Raw genomic sequence first — 19,439 nt, 5'->3', positions numbered from 1 at the left:
ATTCAAATCCCTGTGGCTTGTAAATCTTCACACAAAGTTGGTAATTGTTTCCATGGGCTAAGATGGAAGGCACAGGTGTTTTTGACTCCGTGCCAAGGTCTCTGAGTCCCCTGCCAGGGTCTCAAATCTTCCAGGGCAGTCAGAGGAATGTCCTGGGTTCTGACACTCCAGACCTTTCACCATCTCATGGCCTCCTCTGGACACTCCAATAGCTCCATGCCTTTTTCCTGTTGAGGTCCCATGTGAATAATGATGTTCCTGGATAAAGTAAGTCATGACCCAAATCATGGCATGAAGCTTTATGCAAGTTTGAACGGTATCCTGAAATGCCCTGGGAAGTGTCAGGGCAGAATTGAAAATGGAAAGATGGATCCTGTGTATGGACAAAATTATCTTCACATTTTCTTACAGCAGGTGTGATCTGTTGCAAACTCTGTTCTTTTGTTTTCCAGGCACTTCACTGGACATGAGTGGGATGGCATCAGATCACAACAATTCTTCCCAGGAAGAATACATCCCACACTATCTCCAAAAGGAAGATCCCTTTGCATCAAAGCTCTCTAGGGAAGCTGACATCATAGCTGGCTTTTATTTGACAATAATTGGTAATGATTTTGTATTTGGTGTTTGAAATATGACTGTGCTGGTGTATCCTTGCAGCTCTCAGAAAAGAAGCAGAAACTGCTGTTCATTAGATGTGTAATTACACATTTCTTCATACTAGAAAGAAAACTCTAGGAGGGAGGAGGGATAATGTGTTAGAAATATGGTGCCAACAGTGAATATCAACAGATAATTCTGCTGCAGGTAGCCAAAAGTGACTAGCAGTAGATGTTCTAGAAAAAAAGTGAAGAAATACTCATTGTTTTTGATAAGATATAGGTTGCTACTCAGCAGTTTAATTTGTCCCTGGGCAGAGCAGGGTTTCCCTCATTATGCATTGTGGGTTTTATGGCCTGTTTTGACAGCCTGAACACCCTCAGATGTGTTCATGTGACCCTTGCTCAGGTCCTGGCATCATCTGTCCTCTGTTACACATCATATTGAACACTATTTTCTGCCCAGCACCCTCCCTATCCTTTTGTGTTGGAGACCTTGCAAGCAGAATAAATACAATTATCTCTTGGTTACTGCACCCTCATGATAGCTGGCACTGATTTAAAAGTATTCACATGCCAAGGAGGTATCATTCAGCAGGAAAGTGCTGGTTTCTATTTTTTCTAGGGATAAACTGGACCTTATTCTTGAAAATTTGCCTTCTTTTCTTTGTGGAGGAGGGCAGAATTATGTCTTTTTGTATCCATATTTGCCTCAACACCCGAGGGAATAGTATGAAGCTGAGTAAGGGAGGTTTAGGTTGGATATCAGGAAGGATTCTTCCCCCAAAGGGTAGTTGGGTGCTAGAACAGCTCCCCAGGGCAGTGGTCACAGCACCAGTCTGACAGAACTCCAGAAGTGTTTGGGTAAAGCTCTCAGGAACAGGGTGGAATTCTTGGAATTGTCCTCTACAGGGTCAGGAGCTGGACTTAATGATCCATGTGGGTTCTGTTCAACTCAGGCTATTCCAAATTCTATTCTATTCTATTCTATTCTATTCTATTCTATTCTATTCTATTCTATTCTATTCTATTCTATTCTATTCTATTCTATTCCATTCCATTCCATTCCATTCCATTCCATTCCATTCCATTCTTCTTTATATCATTTAACTTCCTTTATGCTTTATGTTCTTCACACAGTTTCGCACAGCTCAACAACAATTTTCTCACTAAAACTCATCTGAGGACAGAACTGTTCTACAGAAAACTGGGCTGCAGATGGCAGATGCCTGAAGACAAGGCTGAACACAGGGTGTACAGTGATTCCTTGACATTTATTTCAGTTTTGATTCATTGTCTTGTTCAATGAGTTGTGCAGAAAATACCAAGATCTGTCTGTCAGTCCTACCATTGTGTTTCTCATTCACTGCTTTACATCCCCCCCTACTCTGTCTTACTGCTTTTCCTCTGACTGATCTAATTAGTGTAATCTTTTCCATAGTGGAGGTAGCAGAGTTTTCATTATTATTTCCCTTCTTCTCGGGGTCTCTAGCTGGTCAGTGTGACCCCAAAAAATGTTAAAAAGTCTTTTTTCCCAGCCCGGTGCTCGAAGAAGGAGTCAGAACTCTTCAGTTCTGGGTCTCAAAGGTGTTTATTGTTTCTTATCTATAAAATTCTTTCTCCTGCACTGCCACTCAACAAGACAGCACAAGGCACCCAGCCTGCCCCCAGGGCAGTGTTGTGTCTTTATACTAAAAACTATCTGTACAATGTTTACAATTACTTTCCAATACCTATCACCTGTGTTAGACAGTGAGCTTCTACTCTAAGCCAATCTAAAAGTGCCAACATGAGCCAGAAGATGGAGGCCAAGAAGAAGAAGAAGGAGAAAGGCTGGATACACCCAGATTCCTCCTTCTTGCCCCCTGAACCCCCATTCTAAAAACCCCAAAATCCACTTTTTCACCCCGAGATAAATTCAGTATCATTCTGCTTAAACTGCTGTGTCTTGTAATCCTTCTTATAAAGGTTTTTTCCAAGGGCTAAATCAAAGGCACAGGGGTCTTGGGCTCTGTGCCAAGGTCTCTGAGCCTCCTGGGCAGGGGCTCGAGCCCTCCAGGGCAGCCAGAGGAATTTCCTGGGTTCCCACACCTTCTATTTATGTTTGTGTTTATTTCTTGTTTCTCTTCTGCTTATGCCTTTATTGAAAAAAGAATTCAGAGCAGCAGAGGTAACAGGTGAAGCCGTATCTCAGTGCTTTCTTGGTGTTCATGCATTGTTCTGTAGGTATCTTCACTTTTCACACACATTTTTTTTCCCAGTTGCTCTGCAGACAGAAGGTTTCACTAAACTGTACAAAACAACCCCTTTTTGTGTCTTTTTTTCACTTGATTAAGTAAATTTAGCTTTAATCCCCGGAAATATGTCTGATGGATGAATCTTCCCAATACACACTTTGTTGCCTTGTTATATTCACTGCATTTAGTGTAGATTTGTCCTGTTCCAAAAATTACCCCTGTCAGGTGTGAAACATCTTGAACAACGCAGGCATAATCAAAATAGGGCAAGGAACAAGAATCAAAAATTTCCAGTGAAAAGACAAAAGCCAACCATAAAAGCACAGAGCAATTTTGTGAGCAATGTGAGGAAAATGAAATGATAGTTTTAAAAGGCCTCATAATAATTTTGATATTGGACTTGTGAACTCATTCTATCCAGTGGCCTGGGTCAGGGTAGCTCATATATGTTTCTGTATACATCATATCCAACATTTAGCTTTAAATTAACTTTATTTTTGAAGTGTGTGTTTTGAAATCCGTTTTACTTGGTTAATTGCTTTGCCCTTGAGAGCATAAAAAACTTTACTAGTGGCTTTTATTAGAGCTAATTATGGTTTTCCCATATCCATATAAGTGCTGTATTTACAGATTCCTTAGATCTATAGAAAAAAGATATAGGGAAAAAATTCTTCCCTGAAAGAATGGTTGAGCAGAGGAATGGGCTGCCCAGGGAATGGTGAAATCTTTAGCCCTGGCTGTGTTCAGAAAATGAGTGGAGGAGGCACTTTGTGGTATGGTCTGGTGGGCATGGTGGTGTTCAGTCAAAAGTTGGACTTGATCATCTTGGAGGTCATTTCCAACCTAAATGATTTTAGGATTCCAATGGTTTTTTTATTATGACTTGTGATTCAGACTAAACCTGTCACAGTTTTCCACTGAACTGCATTCCCTACTCCTTTGTAGGAAATTGTGGCCTCTCTTGAGGATGGCCTGTGGGGACATCCTGACAGCAGGGACAGGGAAGCAGGAGGAGAGAAGCCAGGACTGCTTTTGTGCATCTTTTTGCACTTGAGCTGTGTAAGGTGCAAGTGAGTTTAAAATTTCTTTCAAAAAGGAGAAGAAGCTGAACAATGAGTGACAAGGCAGGATCTTATCAGGAGCCCCTGCAGAGGTTTTAGGGTCAGACTGGGTGTACAGCTGAAGTATTCCAGTTTGAAATAGAAAAATATTTGGTTTTTTGTCTTTGAAGAAAATCAGGAGTCTTGACTAGTCTGATAAATTCTATGTGAGTGCATGATCATTTGTCCTGAGAAGTTCATTTCCATGTGTAGCTTTCTAATAGTCTAGAAAAAAAAAATCAGACTATGCTCATGGTTATGAGAATCCAATTCTTTTGTCTTTGTCACTTCTCCCAGCAGCTTTTTCATCACTGCCTTGACTGATTCACTGTACAGCCAGGCAGGGTTACAAACTACTGAGCAGGGCCCTGCTGGCTGTCAGCTCCTCTGAAACCCCTTGGCAAGTGACTATTGATTTACAAACTGGTGTGTACACTTCCTCACCTGTTATGAAACAGCTTAATTGAAAACAAAACCCTGAACTATCTTTTTGTCCTCTTTTTTAAATTTTATTTTCTCTGATGGTTTAGTGCTGCTGCCAGGTTGGAGAAGTGGAAGTTTATTTCTCCAGCTGGCTCCTTGTAAACACTTTCCCCCCTCACTGCAGGGTCTGTGTCTCAGCCTGGCTCTGTCTCTGCAAGTGTCACTTTTTTAGTTATCACATCCTTGGCTCTTTGTTTGTATCTATGTCATGGTGCCACAGTGCCATGGACAATTCTCCTGGAAAAGAGCCTTTTTTTTATATCTGAAAAGTCTTTTTTCCAGCTGTTTCCAACCTACCAGAGCTGGGAGCCTTGTCCCGCAAGGGCTTCAGCTGCCTGCTGGGAGTCATTTCATAGCAGGAGAAATGGACATTAGATGCCTCACCTAAGGAGATCATAGAGTTTTGATCACCAAGGAGTTTAAAAAAGATTCAGAGAAGCAATTTTCAGATGCAGGCATAGACAAAAGGCAGCACAAATGATCAATGGACCCCTTCCAGCCGTGGGATTGAGAGTTCAGTGGGCTGGGGCTCTCTGAAACATTGATATTAATAATGAGCAGGGGTTTCAGAGCAGCTTGGCAACTTCAGAGCCACTTGGCTGATAGAGATGTCTCTCTAGACTGCCAGTCAGCTGAAAAAGATTCAGGAAAATGTCAAATGCTTTCAAAGGGTATTTTAAACTGGATGCTGGCACTCTAGTTATCCTAAATATCACTGGAGAGGAAAATGGCATTAAGAGAGAAAAGGATTAAAATATATGAAAAATGCTCACAGTGTTGAGATTCATTCACTCAGCTGTGAGGAAGAAAATTATTCATATGAATACCTCTATCTGCTTATAATTCAGATTAAATTTGCAGAGCCATAAGAGTAGGTTGTTCTTAGAATTTAATTCATGCAGGGTAAATGAAATTTGTTGAGAAAACCTAAGATCAATAATAAGACAGCTTCTGTTTTTCTGTTTATTTTGTAAAATAATACAGAAAACAGTACTGTCAATATAAAAATAAAAAAATTCCAATTCATTGTATTTAATACAGACAAATTCAAAATCAAAATATTTTTCTCCTGAGTTTGGTAAACTTTTAGTTCCTCATTCACATTAATCATATTTCTTGATAAATAATTTAGTTTTAACATCTGGGAACCATTTCTCTCTCTGCCTCATGGATGTTCCCAGGTTGGATTTGTTGTTTTTGTGGGGACAAGGCACCCTTGCAAGGGGATCATGCCAGTGATGGATCAGAGTAAATAACAAAATACCCATTTAAATAGCGGATTATTTATTACTGAATTACCAAATTAATCACTAAATAATTAAATTCCCATTTAATGACCAAAATACATTTCCTGAGGTCTGGCCTGCCAGAAGACTCAGATGAAAATGATGTGGGATTCAAAGGTACAACATTTGGAGAGGGCAGCAGTGCTGGGGGCTGGAGGGTGCTGGGGCACTCCAAAAACAGAAATTGCCCCAGCAGAGCCCTGGGTGCAAGGCAGCACAAAGGGTGACTTTGATGCTTCATCAACAGAGGAAAGATGGGTTGTTCATGACCTTTTTGGAGTAGTGTGAGCAGCTGGCCTCAGCAGGTAGCCAAGCACTCAGGACAAGCCTCAGAGTGGGACAGGGAGGAAACAGGCAGAGAAAAAGCAGTGGAGGTGAAGGCAGGGTGGGGATAAAGACGGGAAGATTCACTCCCAGTTATGCCGTGGGCAAACAGGCTCATGAGGAGAATAAATTCAGAATCATGGAATCACAGAATGCTTTGGGTTGGATGGACCTTAAATATCATCTCATTCCAGCTTTCATCACGTGATTCCAACCCCCAAAGCTTCAAGTTTAATTGCTGATTTAAGTAGTGAGGAACAAAGGTGTCCAACCTAAAGTACTTCTGGCAAACACCCTTCCTCACCCTTTAAACCTAAAATTCTTATGGCAAACACCCTTCCTCACCCTTTAAACCTAAAATACTATGGCAAACACCCTTCCTCACCCTTTCCTGGGCTGAACTTCTCTGCAGCATTTCCCTCAGTGTTGTTGTAAGTCCCTTTTGTGAGGCAATGGCAGCACAGGCACTCTTTGCTCTTCACTCTTTTCTTCTGCATTTCCCTTGTTCTTTTGTGTCTCCCCTGATCTGGTGTGAGGCTCAATGGGCCACGGTCCCTTTGGGATTTTCACCTTCTAGCTCCATGAGAAGGATGTTCTCTGCTGTCCTGTGTTTCCACAGCAAATCTCTCCCTCTGACCTTAAACTCTTTCAAACATTAATTAGTGAAGACACATTTTCTTTAAGGGAACTGGAAACCCTACAATTTTCTGTAGTGGTGTGATTAATTCCATGGCAGATGCACCACTTGCAGAGCTGGGATATATCAGCCAGTGTGAGAAGGATCCCATGCATTGAATTCCACCTGGAAGTTAAAATCAGATTAATCAGATTTATTTTATAATTTTTCTTTCTTATGATAGAAATGCATTTTAATGTAAGATTTAAAATTTGATATCAATATATTAATTTAAATTAAACTGGAAATTTATCCCTCAACATCTGATTGGAGTATTTAATAAAGTTGAAATTGGTCAGGTTCTGGTTCCTGTGATTACAGAGAGCTGAATTTCATTCTTGTGGCTGTATAAACCTTTGAGTGAGAATTGTGCTGGTCAGGGCAGGGGGATTCTGGGGTTTCTGCTGAGAGCATTCAGTCGATGTCTGTGCAGGCTCAGCTGGTGAAAGCAATGCCTCCTGCAGAGGGGAAAACAGCATTTGCTGTGGGAGGGATGTGTCTGCAGTCGAGGTCTGTGAGCTGCAGAGTGACAATGAGGGGATCACATTTCAGGTTAAAATGCCCAGCCTTAGGAACCACAAGTTCAGGCTGAAAATGTCAGGGAATTTCACCAGGAAGATGGAGTATTGCTGGTTTTGAGGATGATTCTAATTGGAAGGTTATTCTGTTTTCCATTATTGCAGGGATCCTTTCAACTCTGGGAAATGGGTATGTTATTTTTATGTCTTCAAAGCGAAAAAAGAAGCTGAGACCTGCTGAGATAATGACTGTTAATTTAGCAGTGTGTGATCTGGGCATTTCAGGTAATTTCTTGTTTTTATTTTCCCTTGTTTTTATTTTCCCTTGTTTTTACCATCTCACCATTCTGCCTGGCAGCAGCAAGAGACATTCCTCTGCAAGTCATGGGAGCATCAAATGCCTTTTGCTGCAGATATTTCTGCTCTATTATTTGCATGTAAATAATAGGGGAGGATGGAAAACAACATTCCTGAACAGCTTGATGGGAAGAAATGAACAGCACAGAGGAAAAATTAGGGTTGATTTTATCAAACAGGCAGAGCTCCTGTTCACCCCAGCACTGGGCAGGTCTCCAAAGGCAGCTGCCATGGGCACCCTGGCACAATAACCACAAAATAGCTCAGTATTACAGGTGCAGAAAATGATGGTTTTCTTGCCATAGGGTGAATAGAATGGATCTAAATGCCTCAAAAATACAAGACTAACCAAATAACTGGAAAATGCCGGTGGCCATCAGCCCATCAAAGCTAATAGGTTTCTCTCTGGTGGCTGTCCTCCTTTGTCTCTGGATCAAACCTTTGTGTCAATCTCTAGAGTGTGAGCCAGCTGGGAGGATTTTTATTTCAACCCCACAGTCTGGATGTTTTGGGATTGGAGGAGGGAGCTTTGGAGAGGTTTAGCCAGAGTTGCAGAGATTGTTGTTCTGGCTCTTGACATGAGACTGATTCAGCTGCTCACAGAGAAAGGGCTGGATGTCCTTTAGAAAAGGATATTTTGGATGGCAGACAATCCAAGGGGTATCAGGACCCAGCTGACCATGGGATCTCCCCAGTGCCATATAAATGGAATTATATTCCCATGCCTGCAGGGTCATCCGTCCCCTGTGTGTTGTATAAACTGAGACCTCTGCCCTCAGCTCCAGTGCACACTTTTCCTACCCTTGTCTCTGTCAGATGCTTTTGCCCTCATCTAAACTCCAAAAATATCACTGAACAATATAAAATTATGGCTCCCAGTCTCCCCAGACTGATGCTTTTTTGAACTCCCACAGTACAAGATCTGCTCATCTCTGGAGATTCCAGTGGTTTTGGTCAGTAAACATGGATTTTTAAAGGAAATACTAATTCAGTAGAAGAAAGGTGTTGTATAAATATCACTGCTACCACACAGAGAAATCCCAATGATTTCTCTGGCATTTCTGTGATGGACACACTGTTTCCACCTCCCACCACTTAGAAGTTAAGGAAAAGCCCCAGAGTGGCATTTCCTTCCTCTGTGATATTACCATTTTCTTTGTGTTTTAAGAATCTGTATTGTAAGGCTCATATTAGTCACTCCAATGAGAAGGAGTGTTTCAGGAGAATTTCCCCAGCATTATATTCTGAATTTTGCCCAGTGGAGCTGTGGCTGCCCCAGCCCTGGAAGTGTCCAAGGCCAGGTTGGATGGGGCTTGGAGCAACCTGGGATAGTGGAAGGGGTCCTTGACCATGGCAGGGGGTGGAATGAGATGGTCTTTAAGATCTCTTCCAACCCAAACCATTCTGTGATTCTATGGTTGGATTAATTTTAATTTAGGTATCGCCTAACCCTAAAAATTGTGTGTCCCAACCACTCAAACCACAGCTTGTTTGGGACCCCTCTTAGTGTGAGGGCTGGAGATGTCTCTGTTATGGTCTGTCACCAGTGCACCACTTGGTCACCTTGCCTTCTTCCATGGGGATCTCAATCTTTCTGGGATTTACATTTTGGAATTAAAAATAGTGATTCCCAGAGCCATGCTTGGTTTTTTCCATTCCCTATTATTTTTTTTTAATTAATGGAAGGTGCTAAGTAGAGAAATGTGATGGGTTCTGTCTGCTGGACAAACTGAAGATAGAATTTTTTTTTTTCACAAAATCTTCATATTTCACACATTGCCTTAACAACTTTTTGAAGAGTTCTGCTTCCTGCAGATTTCCACAGGGTGGCACCAGCCCCTTGTTCAAGGCTGCATCAGACTGATTTTGCACTGACACCGTGCTTGGGGCTGCTCCCAGTCCTGCTGCTGAAGAGAAATTTGATTTTGTGCAAAGAAATGTGTCAGCCTTGAAAGCTGTCAGTCACTTTATGCCTAAAATTGCTGACTTGATTGTTAGCCCATCACCTAGACCTTACTGTATTTAATGCTTTTCTAGAAACTTTAATCACTCAGGCCAGCTTTTGCTTGAAAAATTAAAAATGGAGAAAAACACATCATACACTGACCTGAGCACATCCTGCAGGTCCAGGCAAAACTTTCCTTACAGACTTAGGTTTATCCAAAAATACCTTTTTTAAAAAGATAGGTTTTCAATCCTGGTGCTTTTGGCATAGAAGATGGAACAAAGGTAATTTTCTGCAAGATTTGGTTTTGGAAGAAATGCTTCAATTTTCTGTTAAGAATGAAAAGAGAATACATGGTTTTACATCAGTTCAATGTGAAATTGAATGTTTTCAGGTAAAAGATCACTTCAACAAAATAGAGATTTTTGTCTTGGTTTCTATGAATAGGTTTCTATGTGGGAAATACAGTTTGCAAGATCATTTTTGCCATCTCCATAAACCAATTCACTGAGCTGCTATGACATTACAGACACTGGTTCAGCCAGGGAAACCAGCCCAGGGAAGCTGAGGTGTTTTCAAATCATTGTAGTGCTCTGGCTGCTCCTGTGCAGGAAGGAATAAAGTCACAGGGATGTGGAGTTCAATATTTAATGTTGTTTGAATATTTCAGTTGGAATGTTCTGGCCTGGGAGAATTTAAGATCAGGCTGGTAAGTAAAACTGAAGTTTTTGGAAAACTGATGTCTCTAGATTGTAAATTTTTGAGATTTCTGTTCCATTAAAGTTGATTTATTTTCTTTGCCTAATTAAGTCCAAGAAAGGTAATAATTTGGAGAAAAAAAGGAGATTTCCAAATAGATAATTAAAATTTTCAAACTTTTTATTTGTCAGAATACTTAAAAAGAATATGGAAAATGTAAACTTGCTTTAAGGTGAGAATGGAATATCATTTGACCAAACTTCACTTCTTCCATTAGGCAGCACCCACTTTTACCTGTGGAGGAATGAGATAAAGTGCCACTAAGAGAAAGCCTCAAAAATAGTTACTCATTTCCCATCTCTTTGGGGAAGCTCAGAATGTTTTTATATTTGTGTGCAGTGGCTTGCCAGGAGGCACCAAAGTAATGTGTGGTGTGCAGAGAAGCTGAAACCTCTTCTGCAGCTCAAGTGTCCAAGCCTTTCTTTCCCACCTAACACTTTACCTGTCTGTGTATCCTACTGCTGGGCCTTGACAGGTTTGAAAAAGTCCTTTTTGAAGGCAAATTTCTTTACCTTGTTCTTGAAGATACCTAATTGGCTGTGTGTCTTCACCTAGTCTACCTCTACTCCAGGGATGTAGACTAAGTAGATTTGTGCCTGTTTCAGGCTCTGACTCACCGTCACCCATCCTGTTTAGGTATTGGCCTGTGGACCTAACACATACTCTGAAGGTTTCCTAATGAGAAGAGCCTGCCCATGATTGGTTCCAGAGTGTTGGTTTACCTCTGGTTCCTGTGGTTTATAGGAAAGCACCTCTTTTCAGCCCTTCTGCAGGCTTGGCTCATCCCACCCCATCATGGGATCCAGCCACAGCTGCCTGAGGCTCAGTCCTGTGCATGGAGTGCTCACAAGCCATGGAATCACAGAATCCTTTGGGGTGGAAGGGACCTTAAGGACCATCTTGTTCCAACCCCTGCCATGGCCAGGGACACTTTCCAGTGTACCAGGTTGCTCCAAGCCTCATCCCACCTGGCCTTGAACATGTCCAGAGATGGAACCTACACAGCTTCTCTGGGCAACCCATGACAGTGACTCACCACCTTCAGAGTAAAGATTTTCTTCCAAATATCTCATCTAAATTTACTCTCCAGCTTAAAGTCATCACCTACTCTGCCTGAAGCCCTTTTTCCATGTTGAGCACTTTTATGGGTATTGTTTTTACAAGGGAGAGGGTTTGCCTTTCTGATAAAAGGAGATTTTCTCAAGGGTGGGTTTCACCAGTGGGCTGACATTGTCTCCTCCTTTTGAAGTTGTAGGCAAACCCTTCAGCATCATCTCCTTCTTTTGCCACCGCTGGATGTTTGGGTGGATGGGCTGCCGCTGGTATGGGTGGGCTGGTTTCTTCTTTGGCTGTGGGAGCCTCATCACCATGACAGCTGTCAGCCTGGACAGGTACCTGAAAATCTGCCACTTGTCCTATGGTAAGACAAATAAGTATCTGTATATAGATGACTGTATTATCTATGACTGTGGAAAAGCTGTGTTAGGTGCTATAGTTTACTACAGAGAAGTAATTAAGCTCTTCAGAATACTTTTCTTAAATATAGAGGGGAGTACACAGAGGTGCTTATGTTTGCATGATCCATGAAATCCCAGTTAGATTCATTTTGCTGCACATAACACCCTCACTGTTGTCCCTCTGCTGTCTGCTTAAGCCATGAGTTCTTGTAACCCCTCATAGATAAATCACTTCATGTCTGTCAAGGCCTATCTGCAGTAACAGATGCAAGTAATGCACAAATTTCAGGGTCTTATGGACCAAAACATAAAAATATTCCTTGTTAAATGCCTAAATTACTCTGTGGTGTGTGGCAAGCTATTTAAAGCACCTAAGATATTTGGAAGGGCAATAAGTCATAATGTGAAATAGTCTCTCAAATATGGAAATGGAACCTGAGAGGATGAACTGAATTTTGCAGTGGAAGGTGTTATCACCATATCCATCAGTATCTTGTACCTCTGGATATGATGTATTATATGCTTAATTCTTCCCAGATAATAATGATATTGTCACAGTTTAGAAAAGGTGTTCCTGTTGCATTGTAAGGGACCAAATTCCCATCCAAATACAGGGAATGCTCAAGGTGACTTCAAAGTAATGAACACCTAGCCCAAGTGACTTGAGGGACACAACAAGTTTCTTTATGATGACATGAAATATCGATCATGTTAAGTTGTAAGGAAGGTTTGCAGCTAGGAAGTGTAAATAAGCCAGTCTGTGCAAGCAGATAAAAGCTGTGGTACTGTGCTAAGATGTGCTACCACAGACCCCTGTGTGTCCATACTTCTACCCTAAATGGGAGTACAGGGGAGGTCTCCTCAGCTGAGTGTTAGATACACCAATAATATTAAGCAGGATTTCAGTTTTTTCTATTGAAGTCTTATCAAAATAATTCAGTGGCAACCCAAATCACAGATAATTTTTCACAGACTTGGAGAGCTGAACAGATATTTCATGGCTGGTTGCATTTGTGCCAACAGCTGTGGTCATCTTAGTTCATGGGAGAGAAAACTCTTCAAAACCTTTATTCTCAAGGGCTCTGATCATTGTGGTCCATACAAAATGATGGAGAGCAATAAACAAACATGTTTATCATGCTTGGTCTAGGTGGTTTAAAAATTTTCCCTTTTAATAATTGTGCTATTGTTCCTTTGTTTTTCCACCCCTGAACTCAACAAGGCACCTTTCTGTCTCTCAGCCATCATATATAAATACATCATTTGTCAGGAAATGTTCATTTTCCTTCTAGTGATCTTGATTTGTAAAATCAGCTAGAAAAGGGCGTATCCAAATTACAGGTGTTTCTTTGCTTTGGTTTTATTTTAAATCACTCTGAAACCTTGAAGAAATCTTCCTAATGTTAGTGTGAAGTGAGTGAAAAACACTCTGTGAGTCAGAAACTACAAATGAGTTGGGGGTTCCAAGATGGAGGGAGAAGTTATTACACCATTTTGCAAGTTTCTTCAAAAATGAAAGATTTAAATTTGTTAGTCCTATCTGAGTCCTACATGTTGAACATGTAGATGATGATGAAAACCCTGCAAACTGAAACGTTTTCTAGATGAATTGGAGCTGTATGCAAGATAAGCAGAGACACAACGTTCTGATCTCCAGGAGTTCTATTTGCATTTAATTAAAATAAAAAAGGCAAGGATACATGGAAACACATACTACAGATACTTCTGACAGGATACACATGGTGATTTTCTGTACTGGAAAAGAATGAAAAAGTAAAAGTAAATCTTAGATGTCTTATTTTTACTGTAAAGCCTTGTTTTTCAGTCACTGAGTTTGAGCTTTAGTCAGGTAACATAGGAGAGAAGAAATAGGAAAAAACCCAAGTTACATTAAAGAACTGAAATTACTGGACAAGATTCCCACAGCTGCTGAGCTGGTTGCTTGGATTTCTTTAGTTTGGACTCTTCTCAGTTGAAATGAATCACAAATTAAAGCAAAAGTCTGAAATAAGGACAGGTGGAGCCTTTCATGTTGAGTGTGCCTCTGTCTTCATGAGGCACAACATGAGCTCAGGTCACTGTGGACCTGGAAAGAGCCAAGATGAACACGACAGAGTTGTTGTCAAACAGCCAACAAACCTCATATTTCACAGAATCATAGAATGGTTTGGGTTGGAAGGGACTTCAAAGACCATCCAGTTCCAAAGGGCCCCACAGGGACAGCTTCCAGGAGAGCAGATTGCTCACAGCCACATCCAGCCTGGCCTTGAACCCTCCCCAGTGACACGACATATTCCATGGTGCCAAACACATCCGGACATGAACTTGTAACTCTTGAATTTTCCTCCAGGTACCTGGCTTAAGAGACACCATGCATTTATCTGCCTGGCAATAATCTGGGCCTATGCTACGTTCTGGGCCACGGTGCCTTTTGCTGGGGTGGGGAACTATGCCCCCGAGCCCTTTGGGACCTCCTGCACTCTGGACTGGTGGCTGGCCCAGGCTTCAGTGGCTGGACAGGTTTTTGTTCTGAGCATCCTTTTCTTCTGCCTCCTGTTCCCAACTGCAGTGATTGTGTTTTCCTACGTCAAAATAATTTTAAAAGTCAAATCATCCACCAAAGAAGTTTCTCACTACGATACCAGGATTCAGAACAGCCACATACTTGAAATGAAGCTGACCAAGGTAGGTAGGAACATTTTCCTCAGTTTGCTGTGCTGGGTCAGAGAAGCAGATTTGGGGCAATGACACAATGCTCTGAAGGCGGTTTTTGTAGCTTTCTCCTTTGTTACTGTCAAGATGGGGAAAAAACAGGAGTGGAAACATAATTTGGTGATTAAGGCACTTGGGTCCCTGAGATCACGATCCACTCTGAAGCTCTGCCACAGCTTTCCCCTATAACCTTACAAGTCACATAATCTCCCTGTGGCCCTGCTTCCCACTATAAAACATCTTTTGCCTTCAGAAACAGTTGCAAACAGTACTTTAAGGTGACTGATGTGCATAGGAATTATAACAGAAAACAGATAGAGAGCAGATTATTGTAGCAGGGAAATAAAACTTTCAGTTTACGTTCCTCTGTTAATGAAGATATAAACCAAAATTGGCCCTGTGACACTGCAATTGTTTTTATGCAAATAATTTATCAGTTGGGCTCAGCCATGAGCTGCTGATAAAAATGCACTGAATTGCTAACATTAATTTTCCATCTCAGACCATACCCTGTTTTCCCTTTCTGATTGAATATATTTTCTGTTTGGCAGTGGTGACAGCCATGATCCTTGATACTGCTTATTGTGCCAGGAAATCTCTCAAAATAAAGGCTTGTATAGAACAAAATCAGATTCCTTAGCTGTAAAAGATTCACCAGCCTCTGTAAGACAGGCCAAGAGTGAGACAGACAGCAAGTTTTGCTTGGCTGATCAAATTTTATTACAATTTTTCTGAGTTGAACTGAGAGTTATATAACATGCAGCAATAAGGGACATTATGTCTATGTACCTGCCCAGCCAGTGCTGCCAGTACAGCTGGTACAACTTCACTTGCCTTTCAAAAGGATGCTTCAAATTGTTGTTTTTTGGTGGTTATTCAGCAAATTTCCTTTGAAGAGCAATGGAAACTTTTGATTTGAGCCTGAAGGTTTGGGGATTTTTTTTTTTGCATATTGGAAGGATCATGTAAAAATTCAAAGTTATCTGAGTTGAAACACCAGTATATTTCCCTCCTGTCTTGGCTCTACCCTGGAGAACATAATGTTGGGGTAAATATAAATATGCAAAATTTGTTTCCCTTTCCATTTGAATCCACAGCACAATTCATAGCAAACAGGCTGTGTTTGAGATCCTTGGCTCACCTGCACTGTTCCTTCAGTGACAGACAACAAAAAGAACTGGCTTCAGGAAAGGTTATGCAATGTCCAAACCCCTTGTGCCTTCTGGTGATGTTTATTTTTTTTTGTATTCTAATCCTGCTAATCGCCTTATTCCAAATGAGTGCACATGTGCTGCTGCCAGTGCGGGTGCAGCACTAATCTGTCAGTGGCAGCTGTACAAAGGCAGATGTTTTCCAGGATGTATGATGGCATGGCATCATTTGAAGTGATAGCAGGCAGTGACCAAGTGCAGACAGACTGGTTCAGGTAAAGTATACAAATCACAGATTTTGGCCCAAACAGTTTTTCTTTGGTATTTATACTAAACTTTTTTATGGTTGCATTTTGTTACATTATAAGGAGGTCATTTACTAATTTGCCAGGACTCATTTATCAGAACTAAAATATTTAACATAAATTTGCTTTTTAAAGTATTTACATATTCTAATGGAATGAAAATCCATGATTTGGGTCAGGTGGAATAAATCTAGACATTTTACTAGCATTCTCACTCTCAGTTAAATTCCCAGTTTTCAAAAAGATCTTTTTCCAAGAACCTTTGTGCTCTGCTGTTGTCAGTATATTATCCTATAAAGGAGATTCAGCATTTCAAAAGGAATCCCCTCTTTAAATAATTTGAATTTGATATCAAGCTATTATTATTTTCTGAAATCTCATTTAGTTCCCTCACATTTAGCCAGACTTTACTGTATTTTTAAAGGTCTTATAGCAGACTCATTAACTGCTCTGTGTCAGGCAAAAGAAACGCAGGCACGAGACAAAGAGGCAGATTTTGTTCATATTGTAAATTTACATGAAAAAGCAAGTTATCATTTTTCATTTCCATTCAGTGGAATGTAACTCCCTTGCACTCTGCCTAGCTCTGTGCTGCTCTGCCAGTGCCTGACTGTCCTGGATAAACCCTGCTGTCTCTTTTCTGCTCTCACAAGGTGGCAATGTTGATCTGCACAGGGTTCCTCATTGCCTGGATCCCTTACGCCGTGGTCTCTGTCTGGTCAGCCTTTGGACGGCCAGACTCGGTCCCCATCCAGTTCTCAGTGATCCCAACACTGCTGGCAAAGTCAGCAGCCATGTACAACCCCATCATTTACCAGGTCATTGACTGCAAGTTTGCCTGCTGCCAGCGGGGAGGGCTGAAGGCCAAGAGCTCTTCAAAGAAATCAAGGTAATTTCTTCTTTGGGGAATGGGATACCTTTAAGAACACCATGTTCCAAAAAGTACCAAAATAAGATCCTGCAAGAATCACAGCTCATTGAATCTTATTTCTTGGGTTTGACCATGACCATTTTGAAGTGGGATTTTTCTTGCCATGAGAATTTGTAAGGTGACTGTGGGTGTATAAGGAGAAAAAAGAAGACAGTCCTTACTTTTAGATCCAGCTGCAACACCACTGATATAGTTTGGAAAAAAGTCCTATTGGTTTTAATGGGTTTTGGATCAATCCTGTCTTCCTAATCCTTTTCTTTCACATCACCATATGAGTTTCCTCCAGAAGGTGTTGATGACCTCTATTGCCAGTGAAGAAAATGGAAGAGAATTGCGCTAATTCCTTCCATAATTAACCTGTTAACTATACATTTCAGCCACAGAATCAACAGGGAGAGACAGTAGTTCCCCAACCACCATTCATACCAAGAAAATTCACCTCAAACCAGACAAATCAAAGTGTAATTATCTCATAAGAAAGTCTCCTTTTTTATTTTCTTACAACCCTCAGGCAAAGTTTGTGCTGCACACCTGTGGAATTCCTGAAAACACTAATTATGCACTTGGAGGAAAAGTATAGTTCTGTATGATGCCAGACGAGTGCCTTGCTTTTGGGGTTGAACAAAGAGATAATGATGGATGTTAATCTGACAGTGTAGACTACAAACACCATAGCACACAAAAGTGACTGTGAAACAACAGAATTCCAGTAATTTGCTCCAAAGGCCTAAAATGTATGTGCCTTGATAGAAGCATGAAGGACCATTTTATCATTTGTATTATTCCCCTACCAATTCCAGCATTTTTGGTGTGTAGCTCAGTGAGTCAGTCTTGAGCTTCCACAGCTTCTTGTAGCAGATCATTCCATAATCTTGCACTGAGATTCATTTCATCTGTAGAACATACAGAGTTTATATATGTTGAAAATGTCTGAGGTGTTGAATTTATAGCTTGCCAAAATCCCTTCTGTGGTTTTAGTCAAATGGGACACACATTCAAAGAGCCTTCTGTGGATTTTTGGTAGCTGGATTTGTGTTTAACATCTGAAGGAGGTCTCACCCAGTCCCTCAAGCTGAATGCAAGCTGGCTTCTCTAGGCCTGTGCAGTGAGCAAAATGATCTGGAGGAATCACTTCCCAGAAGTAGGAACTTAATTTCCATCTTGGTGTGACAAAATGACCATGGTACCTTCTCTGCCCACAGGACATACACAATATCTGCACACAGGGACTCCACAGCCATGAATGAAACCCAGCTGGAAGCTTGAGGGCTCATCTCACCTACAGCAAATGAAAACCTGGTGATAAAAACCCTACTGGCTCAAGTTCCTCTTTCTGTAAATGAATTAAAACATGGTGACAGGTTTATTTTACTCCCTATTCCTATGTACAATGTACAGTTCTTTCCATCCTGACCAAAACAGTGCATTAGAGTTAGGCAAATATTCTAAGTACTCGAGAGGAAGAAGAAACAGAGAAAATTTGTGTTTACTAAAAATTTTCCTTCACTTGAGATGCTTTAAAATGCCCTTTTTTGTTCTTAGCACTAACAGAAATGATTGTTTGGGCAATATTTTCCCTCAGGGGAAGGAAAGTATTCATAAAGACCAGTTTTAGTTTACCAAAGCTAATCTCCCTAAATTCCTGCTGCAGTCACTGGAGACCTGGAGCATGAGAGAAAGGATTCCTTAGAGGAAAAATCTGAGTCAGAGCTTCATTTCTCAGGGCTCTGAATTACACAATGGGGAAACATTAGCTGGATTTCCCTGGTGAGCATCTTCCCAAATCATGAGGCTACAAGCTGTGTTAAACCCACTTAGACTTCAGTCCTCCAATATTCAGAAATATTTTGATTTTAGTCATGGCAAAGTCAGAGGTGCCACATTCATAAGCAGGATCACTTGATGAGATACAGAATAACAAATTCTTACTCAATTGTGAATGAGAGGGGAAAAGTCTCTTGCTCAAATTGTAGATTCATTTAGGAGTTATGAAGAACTTTGTAATAAAAAGCAGAACTGAAATGAAGTCAGCCCAAGCCAAACTGAGCAAACCAATATTTCACACATTTTTATCATTCTCTGGCCAAAATTACAATGAAATATGATGGCAATAAGCAGAAACATTTTTCACTGTGTATTTTACTCATCACATTCTTTATCAGATCAATTAACGAGATACAAAATGGCAAAATGTTCCTCAATCCAAACCATGAAACCAGATTGAAATGTGGTGTGTTTGTGAGAAGTTGTTAACAGGGCTGGTAACAGAGGAGTCTTTCCAAAGTGCAGCTGCAGAATAATTTTTAAACACTCAGTCCTGGAAGGATGAGGATTATTAACTTCGAGAGAACAAAGTTCTGCAAGTTCCTAATGCATTCAACAGAAAAACAATGTGTCTTGAGATGACCTGCAGAGTAAGGCATCTGAAACAGTTGTGTTGGATAGGAGACATAGTTATTCTTATTATCTCCTTTTTCTCCTTTGGATTTATCTTAAGGTGAAGGAATCACTACAGATCAAAAATTAGCATTTCAGTAAAAGGCGATTTTTAATGCTTAAAGTAATGATTTTGATGTTTCTATGTAATTTCTACAAGAAT

General features: G+C 40.8%; 1 protein-coding gene across 1 annotated transcript; it reads left to right on the top strand.

The window, feature by feature from the left end:
* The first annotated feature begins 466 nt into the window (after positions 1 to 466).
* Positions 467 to 18,144, top strand: OPN5 (opsin 5). The gene is made up of 6 exons (XM_009095776.4): positions 467 to 605; positions 7,389 to 7,508; positions 11,534 to 11,704; positions 14,092 to 14,426; positions 16,563 to 16,798; positions 18,043 to 18,144. Exons 1-6 carry the CDS (start codon positions 467 to 469, stop codon positions 18,104 to 18,106), a joined length of 1,065 nt encoding a protein of 354 aa, XP_009094024.3. The 3' UTR covers positions 18,107 to 18,144.
* Positions 18,145 to 19,439: the final 1,295 nt, after the last annotated feature.

The sequence above is a fragment of the Serinus canaria genome, chromosome 3 (assembly GCF_022539315.1).
Source record: "Serinus canaria isolate serCan28SL12 chromosome 3, serCan2020, whole genome shotgun sequence".
NCBI lineage: Eukaryota > Metazoa > Chordata > Aves > Passeriformes > Fringillidae > Serinus > Serinus canaria.
This window is presented reverse-complemented; position numbering and strand designations above follow the sequence as displayed.